The sequence below is a fragment of the Vidua chalybeata genome, chromosome 6 (genome assembly GCF_026979565.1).
Source record: "Vidua chalybeata isolate OUT-0048 chromosome 6, bVidCha1 merged haplotype, whole genome shotgun sequence".
Lineage (NCBI taxonomy): Eukaryota > Metazoa > Chordata > Aves > Passeriformes > Viduidae > Vidua > Vidua chalybeata.
Window position 1 is genome coordinate 21,671,553 of NC_071535.1, and position 26,396 is coordinate 21,697,948.

At 43.3% G+C, this 26,396-nt stretch overlaps 1 protein-coding gene across 8 annotated transcripts in view; it reads right to left on the reverse strand.

Moving 5' to 3' along the window:
- ADCK1 (aarF domain containing kinase 1) overlaps nucleotides 1-26,396 on the reverse strand; it is a 73,396-nt gene that overhangs the window by 46,691 nt on the left and 309 nt on the right. The window contains exons 1-4 of one of the 8 annotated variants that reach the window (XM_053946613.1): nucleotides 25,885-25,955; nucleotides 24,638-24,754; nucleotides 23,380-23,517; nucleotides 18,962-19,045 (exon numbers count right to left, since the gene is read on the reverse strand). In XM_053946613.1, coding sequence (XP_053802588.1) covers nucleotides 18,962-19,045; nucleotides 23,380-23,505 — 210 coding nt within the window. In that variant the 5' untranslated portion in view covers nucleotides 23,506-23,517; nucleotides 24,638-24,754; nucleotides 25,885-25,955. Of the gene's footprint in view, nucleotides 1-1,848; nucleotides 1,931-3,158; nucleotides 3,399-6,905; nucleotides 6,996-10,800; nucleotides 10,866-18,961; nucleotides 19,047-23,379; nucleotides 23,518-24,637; nucleotides 24,755-25,884; nucleotides 25,956-26,396 lie in introns of those variants that run through there. The other 7 variants (XM_053946617.1, XM_053946618.1, XM_053946615.1 and 4 more) reach the window with 7 other exon arrangements.

Below are 26,396 nucleotides of genomic sequence, written 5' to 3' on the forward strand. Positions count from 1 at the left end.
TGCATTAGAGGCAGAAGTACTCTGAGTATGAAGCAGGACTGTGAATGCAGCTTCCAAGGACTCTTTTCTTATCAAACAGATCAGTTTTTTTAGCAGAAAACTTTATAAATGATTATCTATTATTTTCCTGGATCTCCCCAAGATAGGTCACAGTCCAGATGCAGCACTTGTTCCTCTGACAGACTACATTCCCCTAATCATAGACAAAGTAAGACTGTCACATTCCTACTATGGTGTCCAGTAGTAGTGGCCCACGTTTCTGTTCCACCTTGAAGAAAATGCAAGGTAAATGGAAATCTCCAGAATGGCTCAGAACTTTTCTTCAAGATACTGCTCTTTGTTGCCCAAGAAATACTTCGAAGACTGTTTTTATCAAAGGAAAGAGCTGGAAACAACACCTAGTTTTACACAGATATACTTGTATGCATCGCCCCAAGGAGCACACTACAAAGAAAGGAAGCATTTCACATACTGAGGAATATTAAGAATAAGCTTCTGTCAGAAAGCCCTTCAGATCACAAATGCTGTCTGTGTACACGGCTCTTTCCTCAGTCCCCATAGGCATCTCTTTCTGTCTTAAATCCCATCTCCAGATTTCAGCAGGATAAATTCTATATTGGCCCACATGGCTATCAGACTCCTCTGCTTTACCTAAACTCTGGTTAGACTAGGATTAACACTGATTATTAAAACTGTGAAAATAACAACTCTTAGGTGTGGAGAAGAGGCATCTCTGGGATGAAGCACATGCTCAGCAAGCAGAGCTGCAAAGGGACATACTTTAATCTATGCTTGATGTACAAGCAGACCTGGCTTCTCAAGTAATGTGGTTGCTTTTGAAGGAGCCTTTACTCACACAGATTACTGGCAAAGAACTGCTCATCAGAACACCAGATGTGCAGATGTCATGAACTGGCAGGTGCTAATCTGGTCTTAAAAATAAAGGAATTCATTTAGAAGAAAATAAATACTCAGACTAAAATCTACCAGTGAGAACTTCAGACCTGCTGGCGAAAGTGGTCAGAAAGGCCACTGAATACAGTGGTGGAAGCAACTCCTCATATGAAATCCCTCAGAAAAGATATCCCAACTGTGCAGGGCATACTCTTAGCTGGCAAAATGTGAAATGAGGAGTAGGAATGCAGAGAGAATAGCCTGCCCATCACTGCTTACAATGGAGATGCACTCTCCACAACAGTATTTCAAGAAAGGTGGCTCTAGAAAACACATGGAAAACTTCAATCACATAAAAATTAGAGATTAATTCAAAAAGTAGCAGAGATGCTAATAACCACAATAAAAGGAAATCTCAGATTAACTGTTAACTTGCAGAGGACTGAAAGGGAATAAGTGTTGCCCTGTTTTTAAGAAAAATCTAGACTAATCTGGGAAACTATAGTCCTGCAAGCTTTAATTCTGTATCAGCTAAATTACTTGAGACAATAATTACAGAGAGTACTAAAATTCATCTAGCTAAATGTGATGTGACTGATAAAAAGCCAACAGGGATTTTGAGGGGAAAAAAATAATTCTTCACCAGTCCACCAAAATACTGTGAGCTTGTTCATACAATAGCCAATAGAAAAGAGGTATTTACTGGGACTTTCAATAAATATCCTCATAAAGAATGAAAGGAAAACTCAGTAATTATTGGAGATACAAGAACATCACTTGCTCATTTTATCCCATTTCCAGCTCAGAAACCCAGCACTACAGACAGCAACAATGGAAGACACTCCAATTAGGACAAGGCTGCAACACTTAGTGCTGTTTTCACCATAGCTTCATTTCAACCTGCTCTGAGCATTTTTAAATCAGATGATCCTGCAAAAGCCTTGTCTATCTTACCTGCATTCATTGTTACTTCCTGGGAGGATGAACTAGCACTGGAAACAGAGAAACACGATGAAACGGGAAAGAGGTCCAGGCACTGCAAAGAAGGCAGAAGGAGTTCCCTAATGTAAAAGGATTGACCTGCATTACTGTCAAAAACAAACAGCAAAGGGTTCCATTATTCCTGTTCTTACACTGAAGTTTAATTTTCCTGCCAGTGATGTGGCAAAGAGAGAATAGTGCAGTGACAAAAATTTCATGAGATGTAAGAGATATTATTCACCACTGTGGAAAAATTAGCCCTGCCAAGTCCCTACCAAAGACAGGTGAAAAATCAATACACCGAGAGATCTCCCCCTCAACATGGATGGCTGCAAGGTTACACATATTGGGACTGCAAATTGTGCAGTCTGTCCTCCCCACACACACTGCTGGGCTTTCAATTAACTGCAACCATCCAGCACTTGGATCACATTCTTGTGGATGGCTCAGCCTGCTCAATGCATAGGGTGAGTCAGGAAAATAAAAAAAAACCTGTTTGACTGTGATAAAAAAGCTTAAAATGTTAAAAATATCAAAACACTATTGTATAAATCAAATGCACAACCCCACCCTGGATTCTAAACATCCTATCACAAAAAAAGAGGTAGATAAATAAAAAAAGGACAGAGAAAGACAAGGGAAATATGACTACATCATATAAAAGAGTCTATTAAAAAAGAGATCTGAAATGTTAGGAGACTGTTTAGATTACAGAGACTTGGTGCATAAGAGAGAAAAGTTGTATGCAATAATGAAAAAAAAAAAAACTCCCATTCCTATTTCCAGCTCTCATAAACACACAAATAGGGCATTCCACAAAACAACAACCATTTTTAAGTTTTTTTTTTTTTTACATCCCATTTTGCAAAATACAGCATTAACCAGTGGCACTCACTGTCAGATGATAGAGAAGCCAAGAGCTTCATGGAATTCAGAAAGGCTTTAGATATTTATGATAAAACAACCATACCTGATTTTATATGGAGCTTTTCATCTCTAAAAGTGCTTTTACAAAGCTCTTTACAAAACTCAGGGCCACTATTCTCCATTTTACAGGCTCATAAGAACATTACAGCTAATAAAATGTCTAAAGGGCTTTAAACACTATTACTCAAGGCATCAAGACAAAAATTACCCTACTGTCTGGCCACAATGAGAGAATGCAAACAGGGTGCATTACTGAAACCTTTAGAGAACCTATTTGGTGTATCCAGCTCCCAAATTCTGGTTAAATCTGCTGAGGTCAACCTGTTTCCAAGGGTCTTCCATATTCATTAAATTACCTGCCATTCAAAGGAATTGTGACATTGGTGATGAACTCTTGCTTTCCTTCCACAGAACAACAGAACTGCTGCTTATGGTCTTTCATATTAAGCCTTTGGGATTCTGGGAAGAAACTTGTGGCACACAAGTGGGTGGAAGCATCCCAAGCATATATGCTATCAGCCATCCTGGACAAGAACACTCTTCCAGAAATGCAGTAGGAGACTGTACTGGAAGAGCCAGGCTGTCCTTTGGATTCCCTACAGAGGGAAAAAAGGATGTCATCACCTCTGTGGTGGGTATCTCCAAAACACAGTTGGGTAGGGGAAAAAAGACATGTCAGAGAATATAGGAAAGAAATCTGGTCATAGTCCTTTTCTCTTTCACCCCCGATAACAGGGCCATATGCACAGGACTAGTAAAACTGCAGAAACAGCTTTAGATGACCCAGGACAGCACAAACAAGAGAAAAATTAAAAGACGTCCACCTCAATTTAACTCGGTGAGAAACTGAAATCAGCGGCCACGCCAAAAGATCTCTAAAGATGCCTAGGGAAGATACAGCTACTGGTGATGTGAATAGGGTACTTGGGTGCTTTAAAAACAGCAATACAAAACAGAACCCATTTCAGCGACAGTGTAGTTCTGTCTAAGGGGCTGTTATCTCCTCTTTCAACTAATCTGAATAAGCATATAGTAAATATAAACTACTACAGCCTCCAGTGACACTAGCAGCCTCGTAATGAAACTGACTGGCAGCAAGGATGCTGCAGGAAGACGCACAACTCTAAGTGGAATTGTTATTGCCTGCTTTTTGTATCATCTTTCCTACTTACCTTTTATGAAAGCTCATTCCTGGGCACACTAGATATTTGCCATTCAAATGCTTCCTTATACCAACACTACCTGATCATACTGCCAATGATGGATAGATCCACGCCTTTGGAATTGGAATAAGTCCTGGTGCAATGTACCTCACTACCTAATAATTTGTTAATTGTGTGAGTTGTATATATGTATAACTTAGTAAGATGCTTCAGAAATTCTGGAACAACCGTTGGTTGCCAGTGGGACAGAAAGGAAGTGAAAAAGAGAGCTTTATAGTTTGGGAAAAATTAAGGATGGAGATGATCTGCCTGACTAAAGTGACAACTTCTTAGCTTCTCAGTCTCATAAACACAGAAACAAGGAGTCACACAACTAGCAGGATGGTCAGTAAACTCAGTACTAAGGGAATATAGACAGTAGGTCTACAGACAGCTGAAATCTAGTGTTGGTGCTGTGGCCTTATATCAGTAGTGCTACAGCTGAAATTAAAGCAAACACATCTCATAATTCGTGCAAAACTTTCCTGGAGATCACAATGGACTTTTCCAAACCTAGGCCAACACATTTTACGCCGAACAGATATGCAAGCTCACCCTCTGAGCCATCAGGAATTTCCACATACAAGCACACACAAGTGCTGACATCCCACCTGTGCCACACATACTCCCAAGCCTTCCTGCTAAAGCCCGTATTCACAACTTGCTTCATACAGGTGACTGAAGGCTGGCCTAGCAACAAACATCTAGTATGAGATGCTACTTGGTTCAGAAAACATTTTTACACTAGACTGAGATCCACCTCTTTGGCCAGTCACTCCCCAAGCTGCTCTGGAGAGTGGGAAGCAGTGTTTCTCAATGGCAGGGCAGAGCACCAGAAGTCACCTTGCTGAACCCTGCCCTTGCTGGCTGGTGCATGCACAACCGGCACCGATCTCCTGCTTGTGTTCCATCTTCATTTTACTCCAAGCTCGGTCATTTGTGCTCTGATTATCTCTCATTACTGACGACCTTGCTGTAATGAGTTTTAATCTGCCTCGTATTAATTAGAAACATTTTCATTAGCCAGCTCAATTTTAGGTAAATAGCTAATAGAAGCAACTGAGCTGCAATTAGTTATCTGTGGGGCAGTTCAGGATGAAAATCTGAAGAGACCAGCTGTTTCCTCTCTAGACACCCCTGTGATATAATCCACTGTTCTGTGTAAGTCTCCTGAGCCAGGAAAACAAGGAGCACAGGGAAGGGCTGGTCAGAGACAAAGGGAAAATAACATGCTAAAATAACTGTGCTGTAGAACTTCTGTGCCTGTAGCAGGAATCTAAGAGTCAAGTTCCCTACACCCACCCACCCCTGCACTTTACCTCCAGTGAACAAGGTTCTGCTTTTGAGGCTGTTTTACCCTGTGACTATTCCAGAGGTCCTTCACACAGGCTCTCTTGTGGGGCACATACATTATCGTGAATAGTTACTTATACATGAGGATAAGATCAGACCAGATGTGCCCAAGACAGAAGGATCAGACCCATGTATACACAAACATATAGTACTTGCAAAGACAGCAGGTTCACAGAAGTGCATTCAGTGCCTTATTGTCCTGATAGCTGATATACAAATAGATCTGTCCTGTGCTTCACTGCAGAGGACCCAAGGAGGATAGAAAGTAATTCAACAGCATGTCTGCAGAAGGCACGGAGACATTGACAGAAGCCACAATGAAATGAGGCACATGTCTTGATCCATTGATCACAGAGCCTGCAGCTCCATGGAGGCAGGTGAAATGATAATAAATTTGACACAGCACCTCTCAAAATCTGGCTAACAAAATTAATTCACTTCAGCTTGGATCAAACCACGTGGGATGCCAGTGAAAACTGTAAAGACACCATGTTATTTAGTGCTGTGTTTAGCTGTGGGGGGGCTCTCACACCTTCCCACCAGTCCTAGGAAGCCGTGTTTCATTTGCTGTTTTCAGTTGCTGTAAGCAGCAGTATCAACTAAGATGCGTATTACACTCCGAAGTGTCCCCTGAACAGGAGCTGCTGACAGACCCTGCAGAAACCGCATACTATTGACGGAATAGCAATGGATGATGTCGTGCAGTAAAAATGACCTGAAGGGAGAACGCTTCCCACACAGCTATTTCCATGTAAGAAGACTGTGTAAAGGCAGTAGCATAGGAAGGCTTGTCTTGGACCATGGGTGGGGGGAAGAGCTCAAGCAAGGCCACAGTAGCAATTAGCTGTCACTCAAACTCATACGGATTTGGCTACACTTTCAAAGCTAAGGGAAGAATCCTCGCCGCAGGAGCGGAGATGGAGATCTGACAGCCTCTTCTCTGAGTTCCTACACTCCATCCTGCAATAAAATAGAACTGGAAAAGCCATGAACTCCACAGGAAGCCGTAACATGCAGAAGACAGACTGAAAGGCACACTGAAAGGTAAGTCTTATGAGGATGGATGGCCCAAGCACCATTGAGAAAGCTTAGCTAAGTCTCATCTAGTTCAGCTGAGAGTCCAGAGAGAGTAGCTTCAGAGTCTGCTCTCTTGCTGTGGGTGTGCAGAAAAGTAGGAAGCACAGAGGCAGCTGCTGCAGCTGGAGGGGAGAAATCATCACATCCACTTTGTCAACGCTGAAGAATCTGGGCTGGCATTTTTCTCTTCCCAGCAGTCAAATCCCACCCTACCAGCTGCACGTCACAGCTGACCTCCAGTCAGGACCTATCTGAGTCAACATCAGGCAATTAAATCGTGCAACAGCAGCTTCTCCCCCTTGTACATATGTAACTTCTCTCCTGGCAGGTCACTCCAACAGCCAGGGGAGCAGAGCAAGCCTGCTCTCTCTCTTACAGCCATGCAGACACACACCAGCATTCACCTTGATGACAGACCCCAGAAAGAAGGGGTTTTATTGCAGTGGCTCTAAAGAGAATACAGCCCCTTACCAAAATGACAGAGGCAGATTCCTTCCCCCTTCTTTAATCTGAGAAGCTCTGACCTTTAAAGCACAGACCTCTTCCCCAGGAACAGGATGCCTGAAGAGGAAAGAGACAGTAACACATGAAATACCTACAAGTGATTAAACTGGATTGACGAGGAAGTCAGGAAAGATAACAACCATGGGATTACGCTGTCAATTCCAAAAAGCTGCAGTGACTGTCATAGCACCACATCCAACAGAGAAAGAGGCTGCAGTGCCAGTAAGTCATCACCAATGGCAAGGTGCAGTTCTATGTTCAAAAAAGAAAAAAAACCCACAAGGAATGTTCCCTTATTACACAGCAGGTCTGTTCCTTTCCAAGTACACATCAGTTGCTGACTTCAGTGAAAAAAATATATATAAATAACTCCAGCTTTTTCATCTAGTTGACCCCACACAGCTCCGCACAAAGAAAGGCAGCTGGTGTCTATTAGCATCCCATCAATGTCACCAGTATGGGAGACTGAGCTGGTGTCTCTTCTGATTCATACGCAATAGACTTGTTAAACTGCAATTAGAAGGTCCAATCTTGTGCTTTTTAACTGAAAACAGTAGTTTTCTGCAGGTGTCAGTGGAAGCAGAATTTGGATAAAACTGGCTTAGGTGGGTGCTAGTGAAGGTAGCATTTGGTCTGCTGAATCCTTTTGGCTGCTAGGAACACAAGGAAGAGAGAGCACCTATATTGACTATGAAAGTGCCACTTTAATATAGCATGAAATAGCAATTTAATGAAGAAAAACATGAATATCTGACATGGCACCAAACTGAGATGAACAAAAGGAGAGCCCAGGTGAGGCCACATGTTACCCAGAGCAGATTACTTTTGCTCCCATAAAAAGCAGAAGGAATTACTTCCAGCAGTACCAGAGGCAATCGCCTTCACTACAGCTGGTATCACAATGAACAATATTGTCCATGCCTTCCCTGCACTTGGCTGTGGCACACCAAAGTTGTGAAGGGAATAAAACTGAGATCATCTTTATATAAAACTATATATTCAACATTTCTCCATCAACAGGCTAGTCAAAGATAGCCTATGTCTAACCTTGGCTAGAAGGCAAATAGTAAAGTCAAGACAAAAGGTTAGTGCAAAACCTGACAGAATGATAATACTGACAAAGATCTTCCAAAGAATCAGATCTTGTTGGCCAAGTACAATCTCTGTGTATGTTCCCAAAGACAGCATTTGCATGGCAAAAAAAGGACATTAAAGAATTTGCACAACACAAGATGGACATGAAGCAAAGAAATTAAAGCATTTGCTAATAATCCAAAACTAATACTATATGACTTCTAGCCTCAAATATTTAATATTAAAGCATTTACATACTCCACACAGAGATCCCATAAAGAATGAAGTTACAGTGAAACCAGGAGTTGCTGATGTCAGCAGGCCGGACAAGATAGAAAATGACATAAACATGGTCTTGATTCAGTCTCTGGAAAAGAACAGAGCTTCACTGTTCTCTCATTAAGGAGATCATGGCATGAATGGGGGCTGTGCATTGATCACCTCTGAAGATTTGCTCCTTTTCTGGACAGAGTGCTGCAGGGACAAACACTTGCCTGGAGATGGTAAGAGGGGACTCAGTTCCAACTACAGAGATCCTTTGATCTGTAGCTACATGACAACTTGAGGGAGACATCAAGGCAAAGCTGAGAACATGAACAGATCTCATCCAGGAGCTTTTTTAAATCGACATGATTTCTATTTTGAAGTCTATCATTGGCTCCCTCTTAATGGTTTGCTCATCAGCACCTGGCATCCACTAGCACCACATAGTAGCAAGTCAGCCATGAGACTGCCTAACTGCCTCTTTGAAAGCACAATTACCAAGTCTACATGGATTGCTGTCCAAACAATTCATACACTGCGTGAGCTTTTAAACACAGCACTGAGAAATACAGGTATTTCAAAGTCCTCCTCCTCTGAGCATTGACAGAATGGTTCAGTCACAGGGAGGCAAGGTGCCTCAGTCGCCTCTATTACAAGAAAGCAGACATGTTTGGGCCACATCACAACAGCTCGCAGAGAACATACCATAAGAATAATTTGAAGCATGTACTCTGGAACTTCCAGAGGGACACAAGCATACCGGCCACTTAGAACTCAACCAGTATATCAGTTTGGCCTCCCTTACACAGAAAACCCTTAGTGGCAATAAAGCAGTCCAGATAATGACTTTGTGTCTTGTTCTAAAATCCATAAAATTCACAACTCCAGCATTCTTCACTTCAAGCCTTCATGATGCTGCTCAACCACGACCCAGACAGAAGATGGTGGTCCAATACCAACCATGAAGACCTCCTCTCCATATGGTAATGCCCCCACCCTAGATCATTTTGGCACATAATGTTGGGAAACCAAAAGCTCAATAAAAGCAAGCTTGGAAACCAATTCTATACTCTAGTCCTAGTATTTCAAATCTCCCATCTCTAAGAAAAAATCTGCTGGCTTACAGGGAAGCATGTGTTTCTAGCAGTTATATGGGAGCTGTTAGATTTTACTACTCAGTTGCCTGAAAGAAAAAAAAAGAAATCCCCTCTGTTGGCCTATTAATCTGTCATAACAAGATTCTTCATAATTAGTTTGTCCCTAACAGTTGCTTTGTAATGATAGCAAGAGAATATTTCAGGAATGGCAATTACCTCTGGTGTCAAAATGATGAGGAAAACAAATGTTCAACCATCAACAAAATGCAGTCCCTTTTCCACTCCCACCTAATGGTGGGTGACAGCACTGCACATCAGAATTACAGTGAGGGTAATTACTAGGCATGTTGCTATTGAGAATTCACTTCCCCTCTTGAGAAGAAATTTGTTAAGCAATGCAGGTGGAAGGAGAGGAATCTGTCACTGGGATGGGGGTCCTGTAGGTAAATGGTCTTACCAATACATTGGTTCTTTAATTTACTACACATATGCCCAACAATTACAAGCAGCGAACACTATTTAAAGGAACTTTCCTTTATTAGTTACACATACATCCCACCATTTCAAAGATTGTGCAAAAGGACAGAGCTTGACCTCTTTATTGTTACTTTATTTAAATTTAGTATCCTTCAAATAAAATTCACATGTCTGCAGTAGTTGCTTCACTCCATCCATACTAATAGGAAAACAGCGGGGTTTTAGGCTGTTTGCAAATGGAAGAGTTCCTTGGGCAGTGAGCTCATTGAATTTCAGCATATTATGAAATCTGACATCCTACCGTCTCTGGAGTGAGATTTACAAGAATGAAACTAAAGACACACACACTGTGGAGCTCATCTTCTCAGATGAGGACCAAGTTGTGCCAAAGCCAGGAATCCTACTCCGGAGAGGGACTGGGATGGGGAAACCTGCTGGCTTGGCTGCCATTGACACAAGTGTGCAAAGCCACAGACTGGGAGAGCTGTCCTCCCTGGCCTCGGAAATGTATCCTCCCAGCACTTGGGTCTCAGTTCTCAGAAAATTAGGATTGTGGCAAATCTTTCCCAAATGAGTTACCAAGGAATGCAAGGCCAGGTGGGGTAAGCCTGTATCCTATCTGCCACCAGGGCAGAGGCCAGGGAGGTGGCAGGCCAGGGAGGTGGCAGGAGGTGGCCAGGGAGGTTGAGGAATCACTGGGCAGAGGTAAGGGCAGAGCTGGAGCAGGCAAGAAGATGATTCAGGCCTGGTACATGATGGCAGTAGAAGTGAACAGAGAGCTCGGCCGTGTCAGGCCAGTGTGGGAAGCTGCATACATTCAGATGGGGATACAACAGGAGAGATACATGCATGAAGCTGCTTCTGTGTGCATTTTGCTCAGTACTTACCCACATTACCAAACACTTGTTACCCTAAAATCAAAACATAGGTTTAAAAGAATCGAACATCACCTTCAGTTCTGGTACAGATTCAGTCCACTTTGGGAAGATTGGAAGTTAAGGAGGTTGCAGAGGATACAACCCTGCCAGTCAGGGCAGCAGGAGCTGGTATTGCTCTTGGGAGCCCATCACCTCCATGACATAACAATCACCTCTTGTCTTCAAGCACACAGTCCTGAACTAGCACCAGCTCAGAGTGAAGAAAGTGCAGTTCCAGCTAACAGCCTTGCTGTTTTCTCAATCCCCATCACTCAGGATTTCAATTTAACATTCCCCAGGCAAGGATCACCATTCTGTATATTGGCACGGAATAACTCCCAATTCAGACTGACACAGCAAAACCTCAGCTTACTACAAGAAATAGAAGCAGGGATGTCGTCCTGGAGAGGAAGAAGAGAGACAGAACAGGTGATACCAGGGCATTGCAAAGCTCAGCTCCTGCTGAGCTCTGGAAATGCCTGGCTGTACTGCCTGACTGTGAATGCAAAGGAAAGGGCCCGAGGGAGAAAAGCTTATCTTCCCTACTTCTCTTCACACAACAGTCCTATGATAAACAAAGCCTGCTGCCCTTCAGCAGTTCTGTAAAAAACAACTTGTGTTCAGAAAAGCCCTACAATAACAAACAGGCTGCACAGTTACAGAGTTCACAGGCAACTCAAAATGAGTACATTTTCAAACAAAGACTGCACAGGCAGTAAAGACATTTTAAGAGATGGGTGGTTTTTTTTGAAAAGTAATTCTGCTAGTGACCTTTTCAGTGAATTTACCTCTAAAGTCATCAAAACTAGCAACATAGTAAATGGATTCAGGCTTGGCAGAAGGCATTTCATAAAATACTGGGCAGTTTCATATATGTGCAAGCTCACATGCAAATTCTTTGTTAAAGTAGAGCTCAGAACAGAGTAGAGGCTTTATAAAGACAACCCTTATTTATCTGCTGGCTGTGGCCCTCTTCCATGTCACATCGACTCAGTACACTGACAAAAACAAGTTGTTACTGGTGTCAGACCTGCCAAAATGATACCACTGCAGAGGAAGGAGCAGCAAGCTGCTCTGAATGGTGCACCATCAGCAGAACTTGCAGCCACTGAGACAGAACTCTCAGCCAAAAAGATACAAGTAAACAAAAAACCCAACAAAAATAAAGACACCCCAAGCCAGATCTACAGGACCAAAAGTAGTTTAACTAGTGTAGCAGTGAATATGATTACCATCTTGGATTAAGTCTTCCACAGCCATCTTTGAACCTTTGACTGTTTAAAAAATGGCTACTTTACTATAAGGACTCCCACCTGAACAAACTGGCACATGTCTACAGGCAAGCAGATGAGTCTGTCCAGATGTACAAAAATGCACATTTCTAGGCAGGGCACCTGAACACTAGTAAATAAAGCAAGGGGTAGCTTTAAAACCTGACATTGAACAATACTTTTTGGTTTATTCCTAGAACTAAATCATCAACTACTCTAGTTCAAGAGAAACATACCTCCCTCTTTTTCTAGTCCACAGCCCTTCCTCAGGCCTGACAGAGTCCTGCCTGGCCCTGGGACACCAGATGGAAGAATATAGCAGTTCCTTTCAGAGACACCTTTCCCTCAAGTATGCAAGCAGTGCAGCCCCCACTTACGTTAAAAGGATTTGCCTGGAACCTACTAAGATGCCTCCCACTTTACAAACAAGTCCATGGGAGTGTTTGCAAAACACCACCCACCACAGCAATTCCCTCACCACTGACTTAACTAGCTAAATGAAGACAGTTGCTTGACAGGTAAGGTAATTGTGAGCTGCCCTCTAGCACATTCTTTTATCAGATCCACTTTGGGGAGAATGTGATAAGGTCACTGCTTTAGCAGAGTAGATATACAATATTTAATCCTGCTCTGAAATTCAAACCTGGACTGATACATGCAATATCCTCTGTATGCCACCTATTCTCTTCACCCCTGATTTTACATCTAATTTTTCCTCCTAATTTGGAGTCTTTCAAGGTAGGGTTTCACTGCAAGCTAACTATAACTACCTCAGAAAAAGGAAGAGAATCCACAATATGGGTCTTGCTAAGGACTCAAAGGGCAAACAAAACAACATTACAGAAGTCCACTTTGACAGTGTAAGTACATGTCTCCATCGCCAATGAAACTTTTAGGTATCTATTTTTCCTAGCCTCAAATAAGATTATTTTTATTCTCAAGCCAGGTGTCTTCCTGTTCTTAGAATAGATTAAGTACTGGCTACCTGTCAGCTCTACTGATTTTACAGGTGTCCTCCAACAACCATATGGGCCATTCCCTTTAAAGTTGGACTCAATGATCCTTGTGGGTCTCTTCCAACTCAGAATATTCTGTTTCTGTGTTCTGTGAACCATATAAACTGGTCAGTAGTTCAAGGCCACACGGTCCTTCATTAAGAAAACATCCCTAATCAGGGCCTGATCCAATGTCAATGGGATCAGCATTAAGTGACTTACAGTGGAGCCCTAAGTAATTTCTGCTTTTTGTCTCCTTCTCTCTTTACACAGACCTTCCACCACTGAGAAATCCCATGTTTGTGTGTATTTGCACCACTCACATCTAGGGTGAAAATCTAGGCAAATCAACCATGACCATGAGCTCCTCTGAGGCAATACCATCTCTTGCCATACCTCTTGACTTTGCACTGCTGAATGTTCATTTCACACTGGGACCAAAGGCATAGTCAAACATAAATAAATAAAACCTGATTATTTCTTCACTTGTCATTTTTTCCTTTTATAATGTTTCTTATGATGCAAGCTCCTTGCAGCCTGCATCCTCCCAAGGCTTCCTAACGGGTTCCCCATTGTACCAGATGAGATGTTCTTCAGATACTACTCTGGCTACTATGTACCCCTCCAGCAGCTCTAAAGAAGCAATGTGATGATGTCCTCAGGGATTCAACTGAAAAGGGATAGCCCCACCTGGAGGAGAGAGAACTAAATGCTCCCCAGGCATATTGTGTCACTCCTGGGAAGCTGAGAGAAGACAGCCGAGCACATGACAATTCACACTTAAGCTCCTGGAGCAAAGCACTTCAGGGACAAGTGTGCACAGCCAGGAAAAAAACATTAAATACATGAGGCACTGCCTCCTTACCCTCACTTCTCTTCTTCTTCCTCCTTCAAAAATGTCACAGTAGATGGGCCATTTCTCTGAATAAATCACTGCAGATGACTGAAGAACATCTACTTTCATAGGCACAGATCCCACAAAAAATGGACCTTTTCAATGCTACAAAATTAAAACCTACAGATACTATGGCCAGAGCATTCAGCTGACACCACTCCAGAAAGCACAAGGAGGAAAAGGAAGTGTGTTATAATTATAAGATTTATTTTACAGCTTGTTATGTTTTCAGTCCAAAGCTTTCATGCTTTATGTGTTGGCAGGAAGCTTGCTAGACAGCAGTGCTCAAATGTAGAGTCATCAAGCCACCAGCTGGCCCTGATAGTAGCTTTTTTAGACTGCATTAGTGTTGACCATGCCTTTTAGATGAAGAGATATCCTGGGGAGCACATAATAGGGCAACCAAGCATGATCAACTCAGGGATTATGGATGGGCTCTAAAGCTCTTCACCTCTCTATTACTGGTTCCCATTTAGTTTGGTGACAGAAAGTCACTGCCACCTAATGGCTATTTTGTGTCCCATAAGAAAGTTCATTTGTTTCTCACCTCAGTTCACCAGAGGCTGAAGCACAAGCAGATGCACCACTGCACACACTGGCTGTGGTGGAGAACAGTCCATAGACCTCATTCACAGTTGTCTTTTTGAAGGAATGCCATGGAGAGCTCCTGAGGACTTCTCTCTGCAGATGCAGTCCACTTCCATCAGAAAGAAACTATTTTAGGACATCACTTAATATTTAAGGCACGTAGGGTTACTGAATCACAACGGAAGTCCAAAGACACAGGCTATTTCATTGGTCTGAACTATCCAGAAACTGTAGATTATTTTTGAAAACACACACACATATACATTCATTCCTCTTCTTCTCAAGATCCTTCCACTGTGCAACTTCACAGTGAGACAAAACTCATTTTGAAAATACCCACTCCAGTGTGAGAAGTAAACATAGCAAAGCCAGGAAGAGCCTCCAAGGAGCAAGAAATTGTATTCTGTATAATGATGGCACAAGGTTACTCTTTCCAAATATTTGCCCAGGTACTGACAGCCCAATAACCATAAGTTTGAATGACAAACATCCTCATTCTGCTCTCAAAAGGAGGACATTTAATTAACCTCCCCAAATGGCTTGTCCGTGATAAAACAATTTTTTAGCCAACAAAGTTAATTCAAGAATGGATTCCCATTCTGAGACACCTTGACCACAGATCCTTCTTCTCCTTGCTGTCTTCTCTTCATTACAAAAAAACAAAACTCACAGCAGCAACCTTTTGTCTTACGGAGGAAAATAACAAAAAGATGTCCTACTCAAGATTTTCAACTGTGGCCACTTGTGCCAAAATCTGGAAGACAACTGACCCATTGCAACCCTCTTACTACACTGACAACTCAGAATTCCATTGATACCAGGCCTTGAACAAACTGCATATTGTGACACACCTCCTGACTGACAGCAAGATCAACAGAAATTGATGCCAGCAATGAAGTGTCAGCCAAGACATCCAGATGCTACACTGAGAGAAACTGGAAATGTCACATGGTAGGCTGACTTGGTACTGAGGAGACAAACACTGTGAAGGGCCAATATTCACTGAGGCAGAAGAATGTCAGAGAAATGTAGCCTTCTACAGAATAAAATGTTTTGTTAAGAAAACAATAGGTAAGGGAATGGCACTGAGCAGGCTGCCCTCCTTCTTCCTCTGGTCCAGTGCAAGCAGGGGTAGAAATGAAAAGAAATGCCCAAGCTTACATATTCAAAGATGTCCAGAATCATTTAATGAAACAGGCATGAAATGAAGAGAGTTCATACCTCCCCTAATACTCCTGACACTAGACCTACAGACATACAATGTCTTGGAGCCAACCACTGACAACTGCCCTAGACATCAGTACACTGGCAGTACCATCATATGCAGGAAAAGGGCCCACACACCAGGAAAGGACCCCCAACTTAGGAGAAAGATTGATTTTCCCATGTGGTTGAACCATCAGTGGTGAAATGAAGCAACCATTGGGAAGGACATAAAGCCCGAGCACATAAGGATGTTCATCTCTGCCTCAGGCAGGGGCAGGAATGAGAAATGGCTGTTGCAGAGGGACAGCAATGTGTGACATCTGGCAAGTGGGTTCTCATATCTCCTAGTTGACAGAAGATCCAGGGAGAGGCAAACTAACCTCAGGACACACAGTGAATTCCCATCTACTGATTGCCATCTCATGGAAAGTAGTAAAACTCTGGCCATAGTATGGCCCATCTGCTAGCCATAAAAAAAAAAAAAATGCAGGGAACTGAAAGGCTTAGAGTATTAGCATCAAAATGGTCCACAAGGGACTGAAATATATATAAAAAGTGAAGATAATTCCTTAGAGCTAAGCAGGAACCTGGCTAAAAGTCCCTGGGGAACCCATTTCCTTCTTAATCTGCTTTACATTTAATTGTTTCCTAATGACTGTGTTCCTGTTTGGCCCCAGTAGGCTCAGGCACTGGTGCTGCCACTGAACCTTCCCATCTCTCATGCAAGGCCATGGGTAATTTAGAGACCCCAGTTTAATGTCTCACTGGGAATCCATGGAGAACAAGTTAAGCATTATTTGCACTGGAGTAGCATCACCAGTATGCTGAGTACCAGGAGGAGATCCACAGAAAAAAGTGGTTTTCCACTCCTAGCTGCAAGCACATGACAGACATATATGCACTTGCACCCCAGCACTGGAGACAAAGGCACAAAAACCAGATTCAGAGCCTTTTGGCACTATCAGCAGTCCCATGGTCACCAAATCTCACACACACACACAGAGATACACCCTGCCTTACAGAGTCTCTCTTCTAGGTACAGTACCAAAACTGCATCTGGAAATCAGCAGCTAATTCATACACATACTGACAAGAAAATTACAAACTCTCAGTATGTGAAAAGCAGGTTAAGCTGGCCTCACTAGAAGGACAGAAACAAAGAGAGTACAGTGAAGGGCTGAGAATACTAGAGATCTATCCTGGACAGAAGCTAGCAGGAGCAACATCTTGGTAAGTATTGTTAAAACACAACACTTATTTGGGCAGGGCATTCACATCCTCTAGGCCCTATCCAGTGACTAATCTTAAGTACCAACTCCAATGGGGTAACTTCTTACAAGTCATTCTGAGCTAGTACAAGACCAACAAAATCAGCTGCCACAAAGAGTTAAAAGAGCTGCAAGGTAGTAAAGACTTGGTTGCCATCCACTTAAAACTACACCGAGATAAATTATGGTGTGCAATTGCCTAGGTCCAAAGTATCTCCCATGCCAAACTAGCACAAGCTCTACAGGGATATTGCTGAAGAACCCACAAGTGCTGCTCCTGCCTGGCTCAGTGGTGGCACCCCATAACACCTCTCAACAGCAGAACCAGACTCCACTGGTCAAGAAGTTTCAGCAACTCATGTTATGCCTGTGCTAACTTCCTCCTATCTCCCAGCTCATACCCCTTTATGCAGCTGAAGGCTAGTGCTGGCCATGCTGGCATGCTGTGCTTGCCACTGGCTCTGCCACATGCAGGGGCTGACTAGTCCTGGCAGCTAGTCCTGGCTGCCAAGCAGGGAGGCCACAGCTCTGTGCAATGCTAGCAAACAGGGCCCTTTCTGGCTGCTTGGGGCATGGATTGACAAATCATCAAAACCCACATAATGAAAGGTTAATGGAAAGGTTCAAAGGTTAATGAAACCATGGAGATGCATGGCAAAAGGTGAGGAATTTGCAACAGCTGCCATAAATTCTGCCAAATGATAAGCTGTCCACAGTACTGATAATTCCACAACTTGGGTGTCACTCAAGGAAGCTACATGCAGCCCTTCTGCAAACCAGGTTTCAAAGGTTCAGGGCAGAGATATGGGCAGATGGACAGTGAAGCTCCAGATTCCAACACACCCATCTCCATTTCATGCCAGGGCATCAGTGCCACTCACTTGGGATGGGGAGCAAGATAAGAACAGCTTTGCATCTTTAGACAGCAGAGGATGAGAACAAGACCAAGGAAGCCATTCTGCAAAGCATTCCAGATATACTAAGACCATATTCATGATGTGGATTTTCTGCCAGAGGAATACTAAAGCATGCTGGAGTCCAATGTCACTGATTTCTACCTTAGTCAAGGCTGTTTCCAGCTTTATAGTCCCTCCAGTCTGAGAATCCCTGGAGAGCACCACTCCATGCATTATAACCAACCACATCAGTGGCCTAAATCCTACATGCACCAAGAAGAAAAATGAGGCTAAAGACCTTTCTTCAAACACACCAATCAGACTGGCCTAATTTGGCACAAGCTCTACTTCCCACTCCAAAAAGGCCTTGAACTCAAATAGCAGAGAAACCCTGGCTAACATACATCACAAGCACTCAACTAAAACTGAGTGTCATTCACAGCTCAATGAACTATAGGGCTATAGGCTGGAATGAAAGGTGCAGCATAGGACTTGAGAGGAGCAGTGGGGGTGCTTGTCTTCCTTCTCACTAGAAATGCTTTTGCTATTATTGTTAATTACTGATATCAAAACACAACCGTGTGTTTCACAATGAGATGTACACTACTTTGCACAATTTTCATTTCCTCAGAGATCTGCAAGTTTGATTTATCTCTATTATTTCCTTTTCAACACACTCCTTTTACTTAAATCAGTCAGCCTTCATGTTATGGCCATTACCAAACAATATGCAGAATAAGAAAGCACTGCCAGGCCACTCTCAGCAGCTGACCACCACACAACCAGTCTGGGCAGCAGAGATCTGGCAGCAGAGCCCAAATGCAAGGGCTCTGCTTGGTCCCAAAACCAAGGACTTGAGTCTCTACTGGACTTAAGTGAGCACTGAATGCATACGGCTACCTTTGACAAAGGACCTTCTCCATTGGGCAATGCAAGTCCTAATATGGAGTTGTTATCTAATATTGCTGTTAACAATCTGGTAGAAAGCATATTGAATTATTAAGATTGACAGCATGACAACAACACATCCAAGCCTTGCAGTTTCCAAGGAATGCAGTTCAGTGCTATTACCTACCTGTGATTTGAGGAATTCATACTCCTCTGATCCGTACGGGACACTCCGAAGAGAGGTGAGGTAGTCATAGGTGATAACTGCCGTCTGCAAATGAAACCAGAAATGCTGAGCAAGCTCTACAGTTACCAAAACAATGAGACTTCTGTTAAAGAGAATGCATGTACCTTAAGCTTCAAAGTTCAGGCTCCACAGTGAAGCTTATGGCAACAGACTCATTAAGAAATTAAATGAAAATAATTTAATTTCAATGAACACTTATAAAAAGAAGTGCAGGGATCTCATTGATATGTAGCTATGTGTAAGCAACACTTGACACTCCTATACTATCTTGTATTTGAGATGCTTAAAGCATTTTCCTAATCTCTGTACAGCACCTTGCACAGCAGACTCCCATCTTCAGTCAGCCATGTGGGGCTTCCACAGTATGGTCTGCTGCCAGTAACAGAGGTCATCCAGACTCTGTTTGTGCCCCATCAGTTATCCCACACTTCATAGCTCCAAACTGCCTAACCAGCTTGCTCTGGGTAGAGGCTCAGCAGGGAACAGAGTGACTGAAGACAAACTCAGATTAGCACAAGCAGCAGCACTTTTGGGGATATTCAACTGCACAAAGGACTGTGGGGCCAAAGGGTTGAATACCCAATTACAAAACCAGGATCCAGCTCAATGGGATCCACCTCAAGCCTGTTAGTTAGACATTGCCACGGACAATGGAGTTATATTTTTAAGTGACTTAATGATTTCTGAGAATAGATCTAGGGTATTTCACAATTCCTATCAGTGGAAAGTTCCCCTCTTTCCACAGTCAGAACATCAGTAAATGGGAGAGAAATATACAGGTCATGTTTGGAGGGAGAGAAGGGAACATACACCTAGAGGAGCATGTCCACTAATGTGCCATTTGAACTTCAAGATCCTTGCCATGAAGAACCATTTGTGTAACTCCCATTGAAAGGCACTTTTCCTCAAATCTCCCTACTGAAGGGGTAACATTCCATTCTGGCACAGGATATTAGCCCCACCTTTCACCATAAACACGTCCAGAAAGAGCACAAAATACAGTCAATATATCATGAAAGTCAGGCAGGCAACGGAAGCAAACCTGGTTTGAGGCAAAGCCGGTAGAACTGACAATAGGGAAAAAAAGTCAAAAGCTCAGAAATGCATCCAAGAATGGACCAAGCCAGGAATCAGTAACAAACAGACATACTCCCTTCTTGTAGAGGTTAGGTTTCTCATGTTTCCTGATTTCCAAATTGTAAACTGAACAAAGCACTTTTTTTTTCTGGCTTTTCAGGCTCTCTTGCCCCTAGTGAAGTGAGGAGCTGCACAGCTACCGAGAACATACAGAAGAAAAATTTTTCAAAGCATCTTCACAACCTCAAAGAACAACTTTGAAGTGGAGGGAGGTTCGAATCAGTCTTGCATCAAGGCATGAGTTGGTTCTTATTTTATCTCTGGTCCACAAGGGTAATTATCACCTCCAACTCAAAAAGAAGCAGCTAACAGATTGGCCTGTATTACAGAGGAAGAGGGAATTAATTAAGCAGTTGCTAATTACACTGTAATCTTAAACACTAAATTAATATTATGATGATCCTGATAGGCAACTCTGACATTGCCAAATCCCTCCCAGTGTCTAGCTACTGCACAGAATGTTCCTTCCACATAAACAAAACAACTGGTATACTCTCAAAAGAATGCAGCAAATGCACAACGGCTCTGCCAGTTTCTAATTTTACCAGAATACAGAAACGCTCTGCAGCGTGATGCTGCCCACGCCACTGACTTCGTTCTCATCCAAGACTAGTGCTGTCATTCATGTTACAGCGTGAGACTGAAGCTCAGAGTTATAAAAAGATATACAAAATCAACCAATCCCTCCCTTTACAAATGCCAAATTACTTTCACTGAGCTTGCATCTGGCCCAGTGTTAAATGTCCCACTTAGTATCAATGAATTCTCAACACTGTACACTCTTCCACTGCTCCTAAACCTATCCTCAGATCTTACCAATGTTCCCCCTGAATAGCTGTCTACCCATACATAAGAGCCAGTTCACTAAACAGAGGCTTAAAAAGAAATTTTCCACTAGTGAGCTTCATCAAGTTTCTTATGGAGTCTGCAAAAAACTACTGAACCAACATGCTTAAAATACAACCAGACTCAAATGTCTCTAAACAAACTCAGATGAAATCTGTCCAGAGTCTCATAGTTGTACGTCAGGTTCCTTGATCCTCATGTGCTCTTTTCTCCAGGTTTTTGTTTTGTTTTGTTTGCCCACTGTAACTTGTCTTAAAGTATTGTGTCTGCTGCTGCTGAACTTATTAGCTCTTAAGAATTGCAGTCTTTTCATTACAGTCTGCTTTTGCCTGGCTATGGTTCAATGATGAAATCAAGCATCCAGGTAAGAAGCCAGGGCAGGGCTAGATTGAAGGACAGATACTTAAGTCATGTAGATGTCACTAATATCCAATATCCAAAATAATTTGTTTGCTACAGAGATTTATCTTTCATTTGCAAAAAGAACAATCCCAAAGCTGACATTCTTAGAAGTAAACATGTCTGCTCTATTGGCTTCACCTGATCCATGGCTAAGGAATGACAGCAGTTCAAGCTGCCTGTGCTCAGATGAGAGCTGACTTCTGACTGTCCAAAAATGACCAGGGAAGGCAGAGGTCACTGGTGCAGCAAGACTAAAGAATCTCTCAGAAGCAACTCAAACACATGCAGTCATACATACCAGAGGAAACTGAGAATTCAGAAAGAGACAGAACATTATTTTTTAAAAGTATACACACAGATGTAAACACATGCTGCCCTCACCAAGTTACCAGTGGTCAGTCTGTGCTGCCTGCACAGACTGAGCACTGGTAACTTGGTTTTGAGGTCATTGCTTGCAGCTCTGGGTGCAGAACCCTCTAAAGCATTTAAGAGCAGGACCAGTGAAGCGCTTTATAGCCAATGACTTATGACCTCCCTGAAGGCACAGAACATGAAAGTCAGGTATGTCTGTGATTTGCCACCATCTAAAGCAAAGAATATTTCCTTTCCCCTATTTCCTGTTCTTCAGGAAAGTAATCTCTTACCATCACTCAAAACACAGACCAACTGCACAGCCTCATCACTGGAACTTCTCGCTTTTTTTTTTTTGTCTTAAACAGTAGATTACCACAAAAACAGTGACTTAAGAAAGACTGAGAAACACTAGTCAAGCAGGCAGAACTCAAGGACACATTGGAGAACCCAAAACCACCCTGAATAACAGATTCTCCTCCAGCAACAAGAAGCTGCATTCCTCTCCACAACTCAATTTCCTGTGCTTTAAAGGGGAAAGAGCTGCTCCTTGCCACCAGACAGCACTACCTTATGGTCAGGGACAGAGCATGAAGCTTAGCACTTATTAAGTAAGAAGTAAAGACTACAGTTTGTATTTCTGCCTTCACCCTTTCAAAATAAACATTCATTTTTCACAACAGTTTATGATGCTGCACACACATGGCACCTGAGCCAACCCACAGAGCTTGTTTCTTATTGCATCTGCCCTCAGGAGCTGACTCCTTGTAAGACTCATTAACAAAGTGCTTAAAAGTCACAGAAAATGCAGATAGACAGCTGCTTACCACTGGGGGTCTGTAAATGATGGAGAATGTGGCCTGAAGTGACAGATGTATAATGCAAGTGAGGTACAGGGAGACTGATACCCCCTCCAGAGTCTCTGCTCTCCACGTTCCTGGCTGCTCGTGGATTCACCAGTGAACACTGTCAAGGAGAAGGCGGCAGTCTCCATTCCCAGTTTTATGAGAAATATCAGTGATGCTAGGCAGACATAGCATTCATTTCACACTTCTGGAAACCACTCTAATCTCAGAAGTATGTAATCATCCATCCTCACTTTTCTCTTGCTTTGAGAATGATCCTCAAAACACCAGTCCTTCTCTCCCCAAATCTCATACCAAGAGTCATAGTACAATGGTTACCCTAGTTTATTAACACAACCAGGATACTTATAACAAAATGTAAAAATGGCATATGCAGAGAAGAGGGTTTGATCTAACTCTTAAAAGGCAGCAGGCACGGCACCTGGGCAACTGACCTGGAAGGGTGGCTGATGAAAATGTGGGCCCAAAGTGAGCCCTTGTTCTGACGGTCCCACCCTATCCAGGGAAGCAGACACAGCTCTCAGTATCTACATTTTTGTCCTTCCAAAATGTGCTAACAACAGCTGTATTCCTTACATGCTTTCACCTCCTTTCTCCCCACAGTGTCAAGAACTTGAAAAGCTCCCCACAGAGATTCTGCTTTCCTAAGCCAGCTGAAAATGCAGACAGGAAATGCAGAAAATCACAAGTTCTTGTGAACTTCAATTCCCTTACCCATCTAGGAATCTTCCTGCACATTGCTATGGTAGAACTTACTGTGGCAATGGCTCGGCCCACACGAACAACTCCAAAATCATTAGGATCCAGGAACTTGTTTCCATACAGATAGATGCCAGAAGCAGCTGCTGTCAATGAGGCAAATTTCAAGGCCCTTAGTGCCATGACTGATGAACTCTGCCAAGATACAAAACAGCAACTGTAACATCTGATAAGGACTTAGTGACCTGATGCCCACAGCCCCAGAGGACCTGACAATCCAAGTTTTAATTGCTCCTTTCCTAATGACACATTGCTAGCACTGCCCCCAGCCAAGAGCTCAAGCAATCACCCAGCAACTGAGGGTAAGTTACTCATTGCTATTCTTAACTCAACAGTGTCTACAGGCCACAAATCCAGAAGCAACTCACTGCTAGACCTTGCATAAATGCAACAAAACATTTGTTCAGGATCCCAAAGGCTTTTCAAGGAGACACAACAGGTGGGCAGACAGAAGGAAGCACAAGATCACCAAAAGTCAATTCTGATCCTATCAAGAGGCATTTCTTCAACACAAATTTTTGAAGATATCACAGCATAGGCAGATTTTAAGGGGACAACAAATGATGTAAAAAAACCCAGGTTTAAAAAGAGCTCTTGCAACATCAAGAACACCCAAAGCTTGTTAGAAACTCTGCCAGGTTAGTTCTAAAAGCTCCACACTGATGATGAGTGCTCTAGGACGAGGCAATGCATCCCAGGAGGTTGTATGCCACTCCAGCAGTCCGTGCCAGACAACCACAGAGAATGCAGATGGGAGACCTGATCAGTGACCAAGTGAGATTTGTTTTCTCATTATCACCATCCCATTCAAGTGCCAGACAGGGAACGTAATGGCACAACAGTCATCTGCAGGAATCTACAGCCTATTCCTAGCTCTGTCACAGGCCCAATACAGGCCTGGGGTGAGACATTTCTGAACCACTCTTTTTTTCTGTGGGATAAGGGTGGGGAATGAACACATTTCCCACACTAAGCACTTTGGATCACTACATTCATTGTTTGCAGTATATAAAGTAGCATAAACATGTAACTCATTACATGTTAATATATATATTTTCCATTTCTTTATGTCACCGTAGAGGACTCAGATACAAAAAAAAAGTAACAATGAATTAGGTACGTTTTTCTTTCCCTATGGCTGGTATTGGGCAGAAAGTGTGGTTGACCATTCCTTCGGCTTCTACCACAAATCAAAAGGTATTGTCACTTCTCTGCAAGCTCTCAAGAGCACCCTTGACACAGTCCAGGCTCTTACCCCATCAAGATGGAGTCTACTAATCCTCCCACTCCTAGGCTTGACTGAGAAACTTGTCTACTTCTCATTGTGAAGCTTTAGCAGGGTCAGTCTGGCTCGTGCCTTTTCTCTCAGAGTCTTGTAACCAAAAAACACATGCAGTGACACAGGTCAAGTCTTTCAAAAACAGTTCACAAGAACACAATCAGCAAAATAAGCAAATATAACACAAGAGACCTTTGTACATGAACCTTAGCTAAACTTTATTATTTCCTTTTATTTCCTTACAAACCCTAGGTAATTGAGGCAGAAAAGCTGAGACATATTCTGTCAGTGCCTGCCACAGCTGCCTGCAGCAACCCAGCTCTTTCTCCTGTCAGACTGGGCAGCTGGCTGACCAGGACTCCTTTGAATCTATGATCAAAATCAACAGAAAGTAAACCTGGGCTCTTGACTGCAGCCAAATGTACAGGTACTTCTCAAAAATAAAAGTCGCCCTCCCTCCCCTGCCTCACTGGAATTCTAGAAATTTTGGGGTTTCTTCCAGCAGGACCAATCTTTTTTTTTTTTTTGTACAGAGATCTCCGTATCCTCTGTCACCTTCAAAAGTCATTTTTTGCAAAGTATTTTAATTAAACTGCTTGTTCTTCTTGTATATTTCTGTAAAATTTCATTTCTTGAAAAGTGAAAGGCGCAGTGACATTTTCTTAACAGAAAATATGCCTCTCTTTTTCATTATTTTTTCCTTCACTTTCTCAATTACTAAAAGAACATTATATTGAAAGCAGGATGCAGGTCCATCTGTTCTTGCATCTTATTCCTACCTGAAGCTATAATCTGCAGTTTGTTACATCACATCTATTGCCATACCTGCCAGCTGTACGTCACAAACAGAAGATGGGAACTTTAGGTAGCAAATAAACAGGCAGCAAAGCTGAATTTTTCAGCAAGAAAGTTCCTGCTTTCATGCTTAGTGTGCTGTAGCAATAAAAAGGGAATAACTAAAACCCCTCCAATAAGAGGTACAGAAATAGAATTTTCTAAAGTGAATTGTATTTCAAAGTTTTGCATAAGGTATAGAGGAGTCTTTTCCATGTAAATGAGCCATTATGACACCCCTAGGGATATCTTAAGGACCCTGTCAGCTGTGAAACAACCCTTGGGATGTCACTGCCTCTCGTTATTAAGCCCTGCGTTGATAGATCACCTCCAGCTCTTTTTTCACCTAAGTGAGGTGGCTTCTTTGACTTTCACCCAACCTGGCGCACCTAAGTGTCCCTCACGTTAGAGCCAGGCTTCTCCTGTTCCCAGCAGGGGCAGCCGGGACGGTGCCGGTTCCCTGTCAGAGCCCCGAAGGTGACCCCACCGCCACCTGCCGAGGCCCGGGGAGCGGCGGCGGCCGCTGACCGCCCGAGGACAGCGGGACCCAGCGCCGCTCAAAGCCCCGGCCAGGCCCCTCCGGCCCCCAGGCCCGCGTCCGCCGCCGCGCCCGAGATCTGCCCGTGAAGGACACAAGGGGCCGGCGCCGCCTGCTCTCGGTTCTTCTTCAGGCCGGGCCGGGTCTCCTGGAGCAGCGTTCGCGCCCCGCGCCGCTCCTGCCTCCACGAACAGCCCCGGCCTCGCCGAGCCCTGCGACAACCCAGTCTCCGCCGCCGGGGCCGCAGCTGCGGCCGGCATTCGCGGCCTGGGTCCGGAGTCCCCGGCACGGGCCGAGGCGGCCGCGAGGGCTGTGAGGGCCGGAGGGCTCGGGCGCTCCGCCGGCGCTCGGAGCGGCACTTAC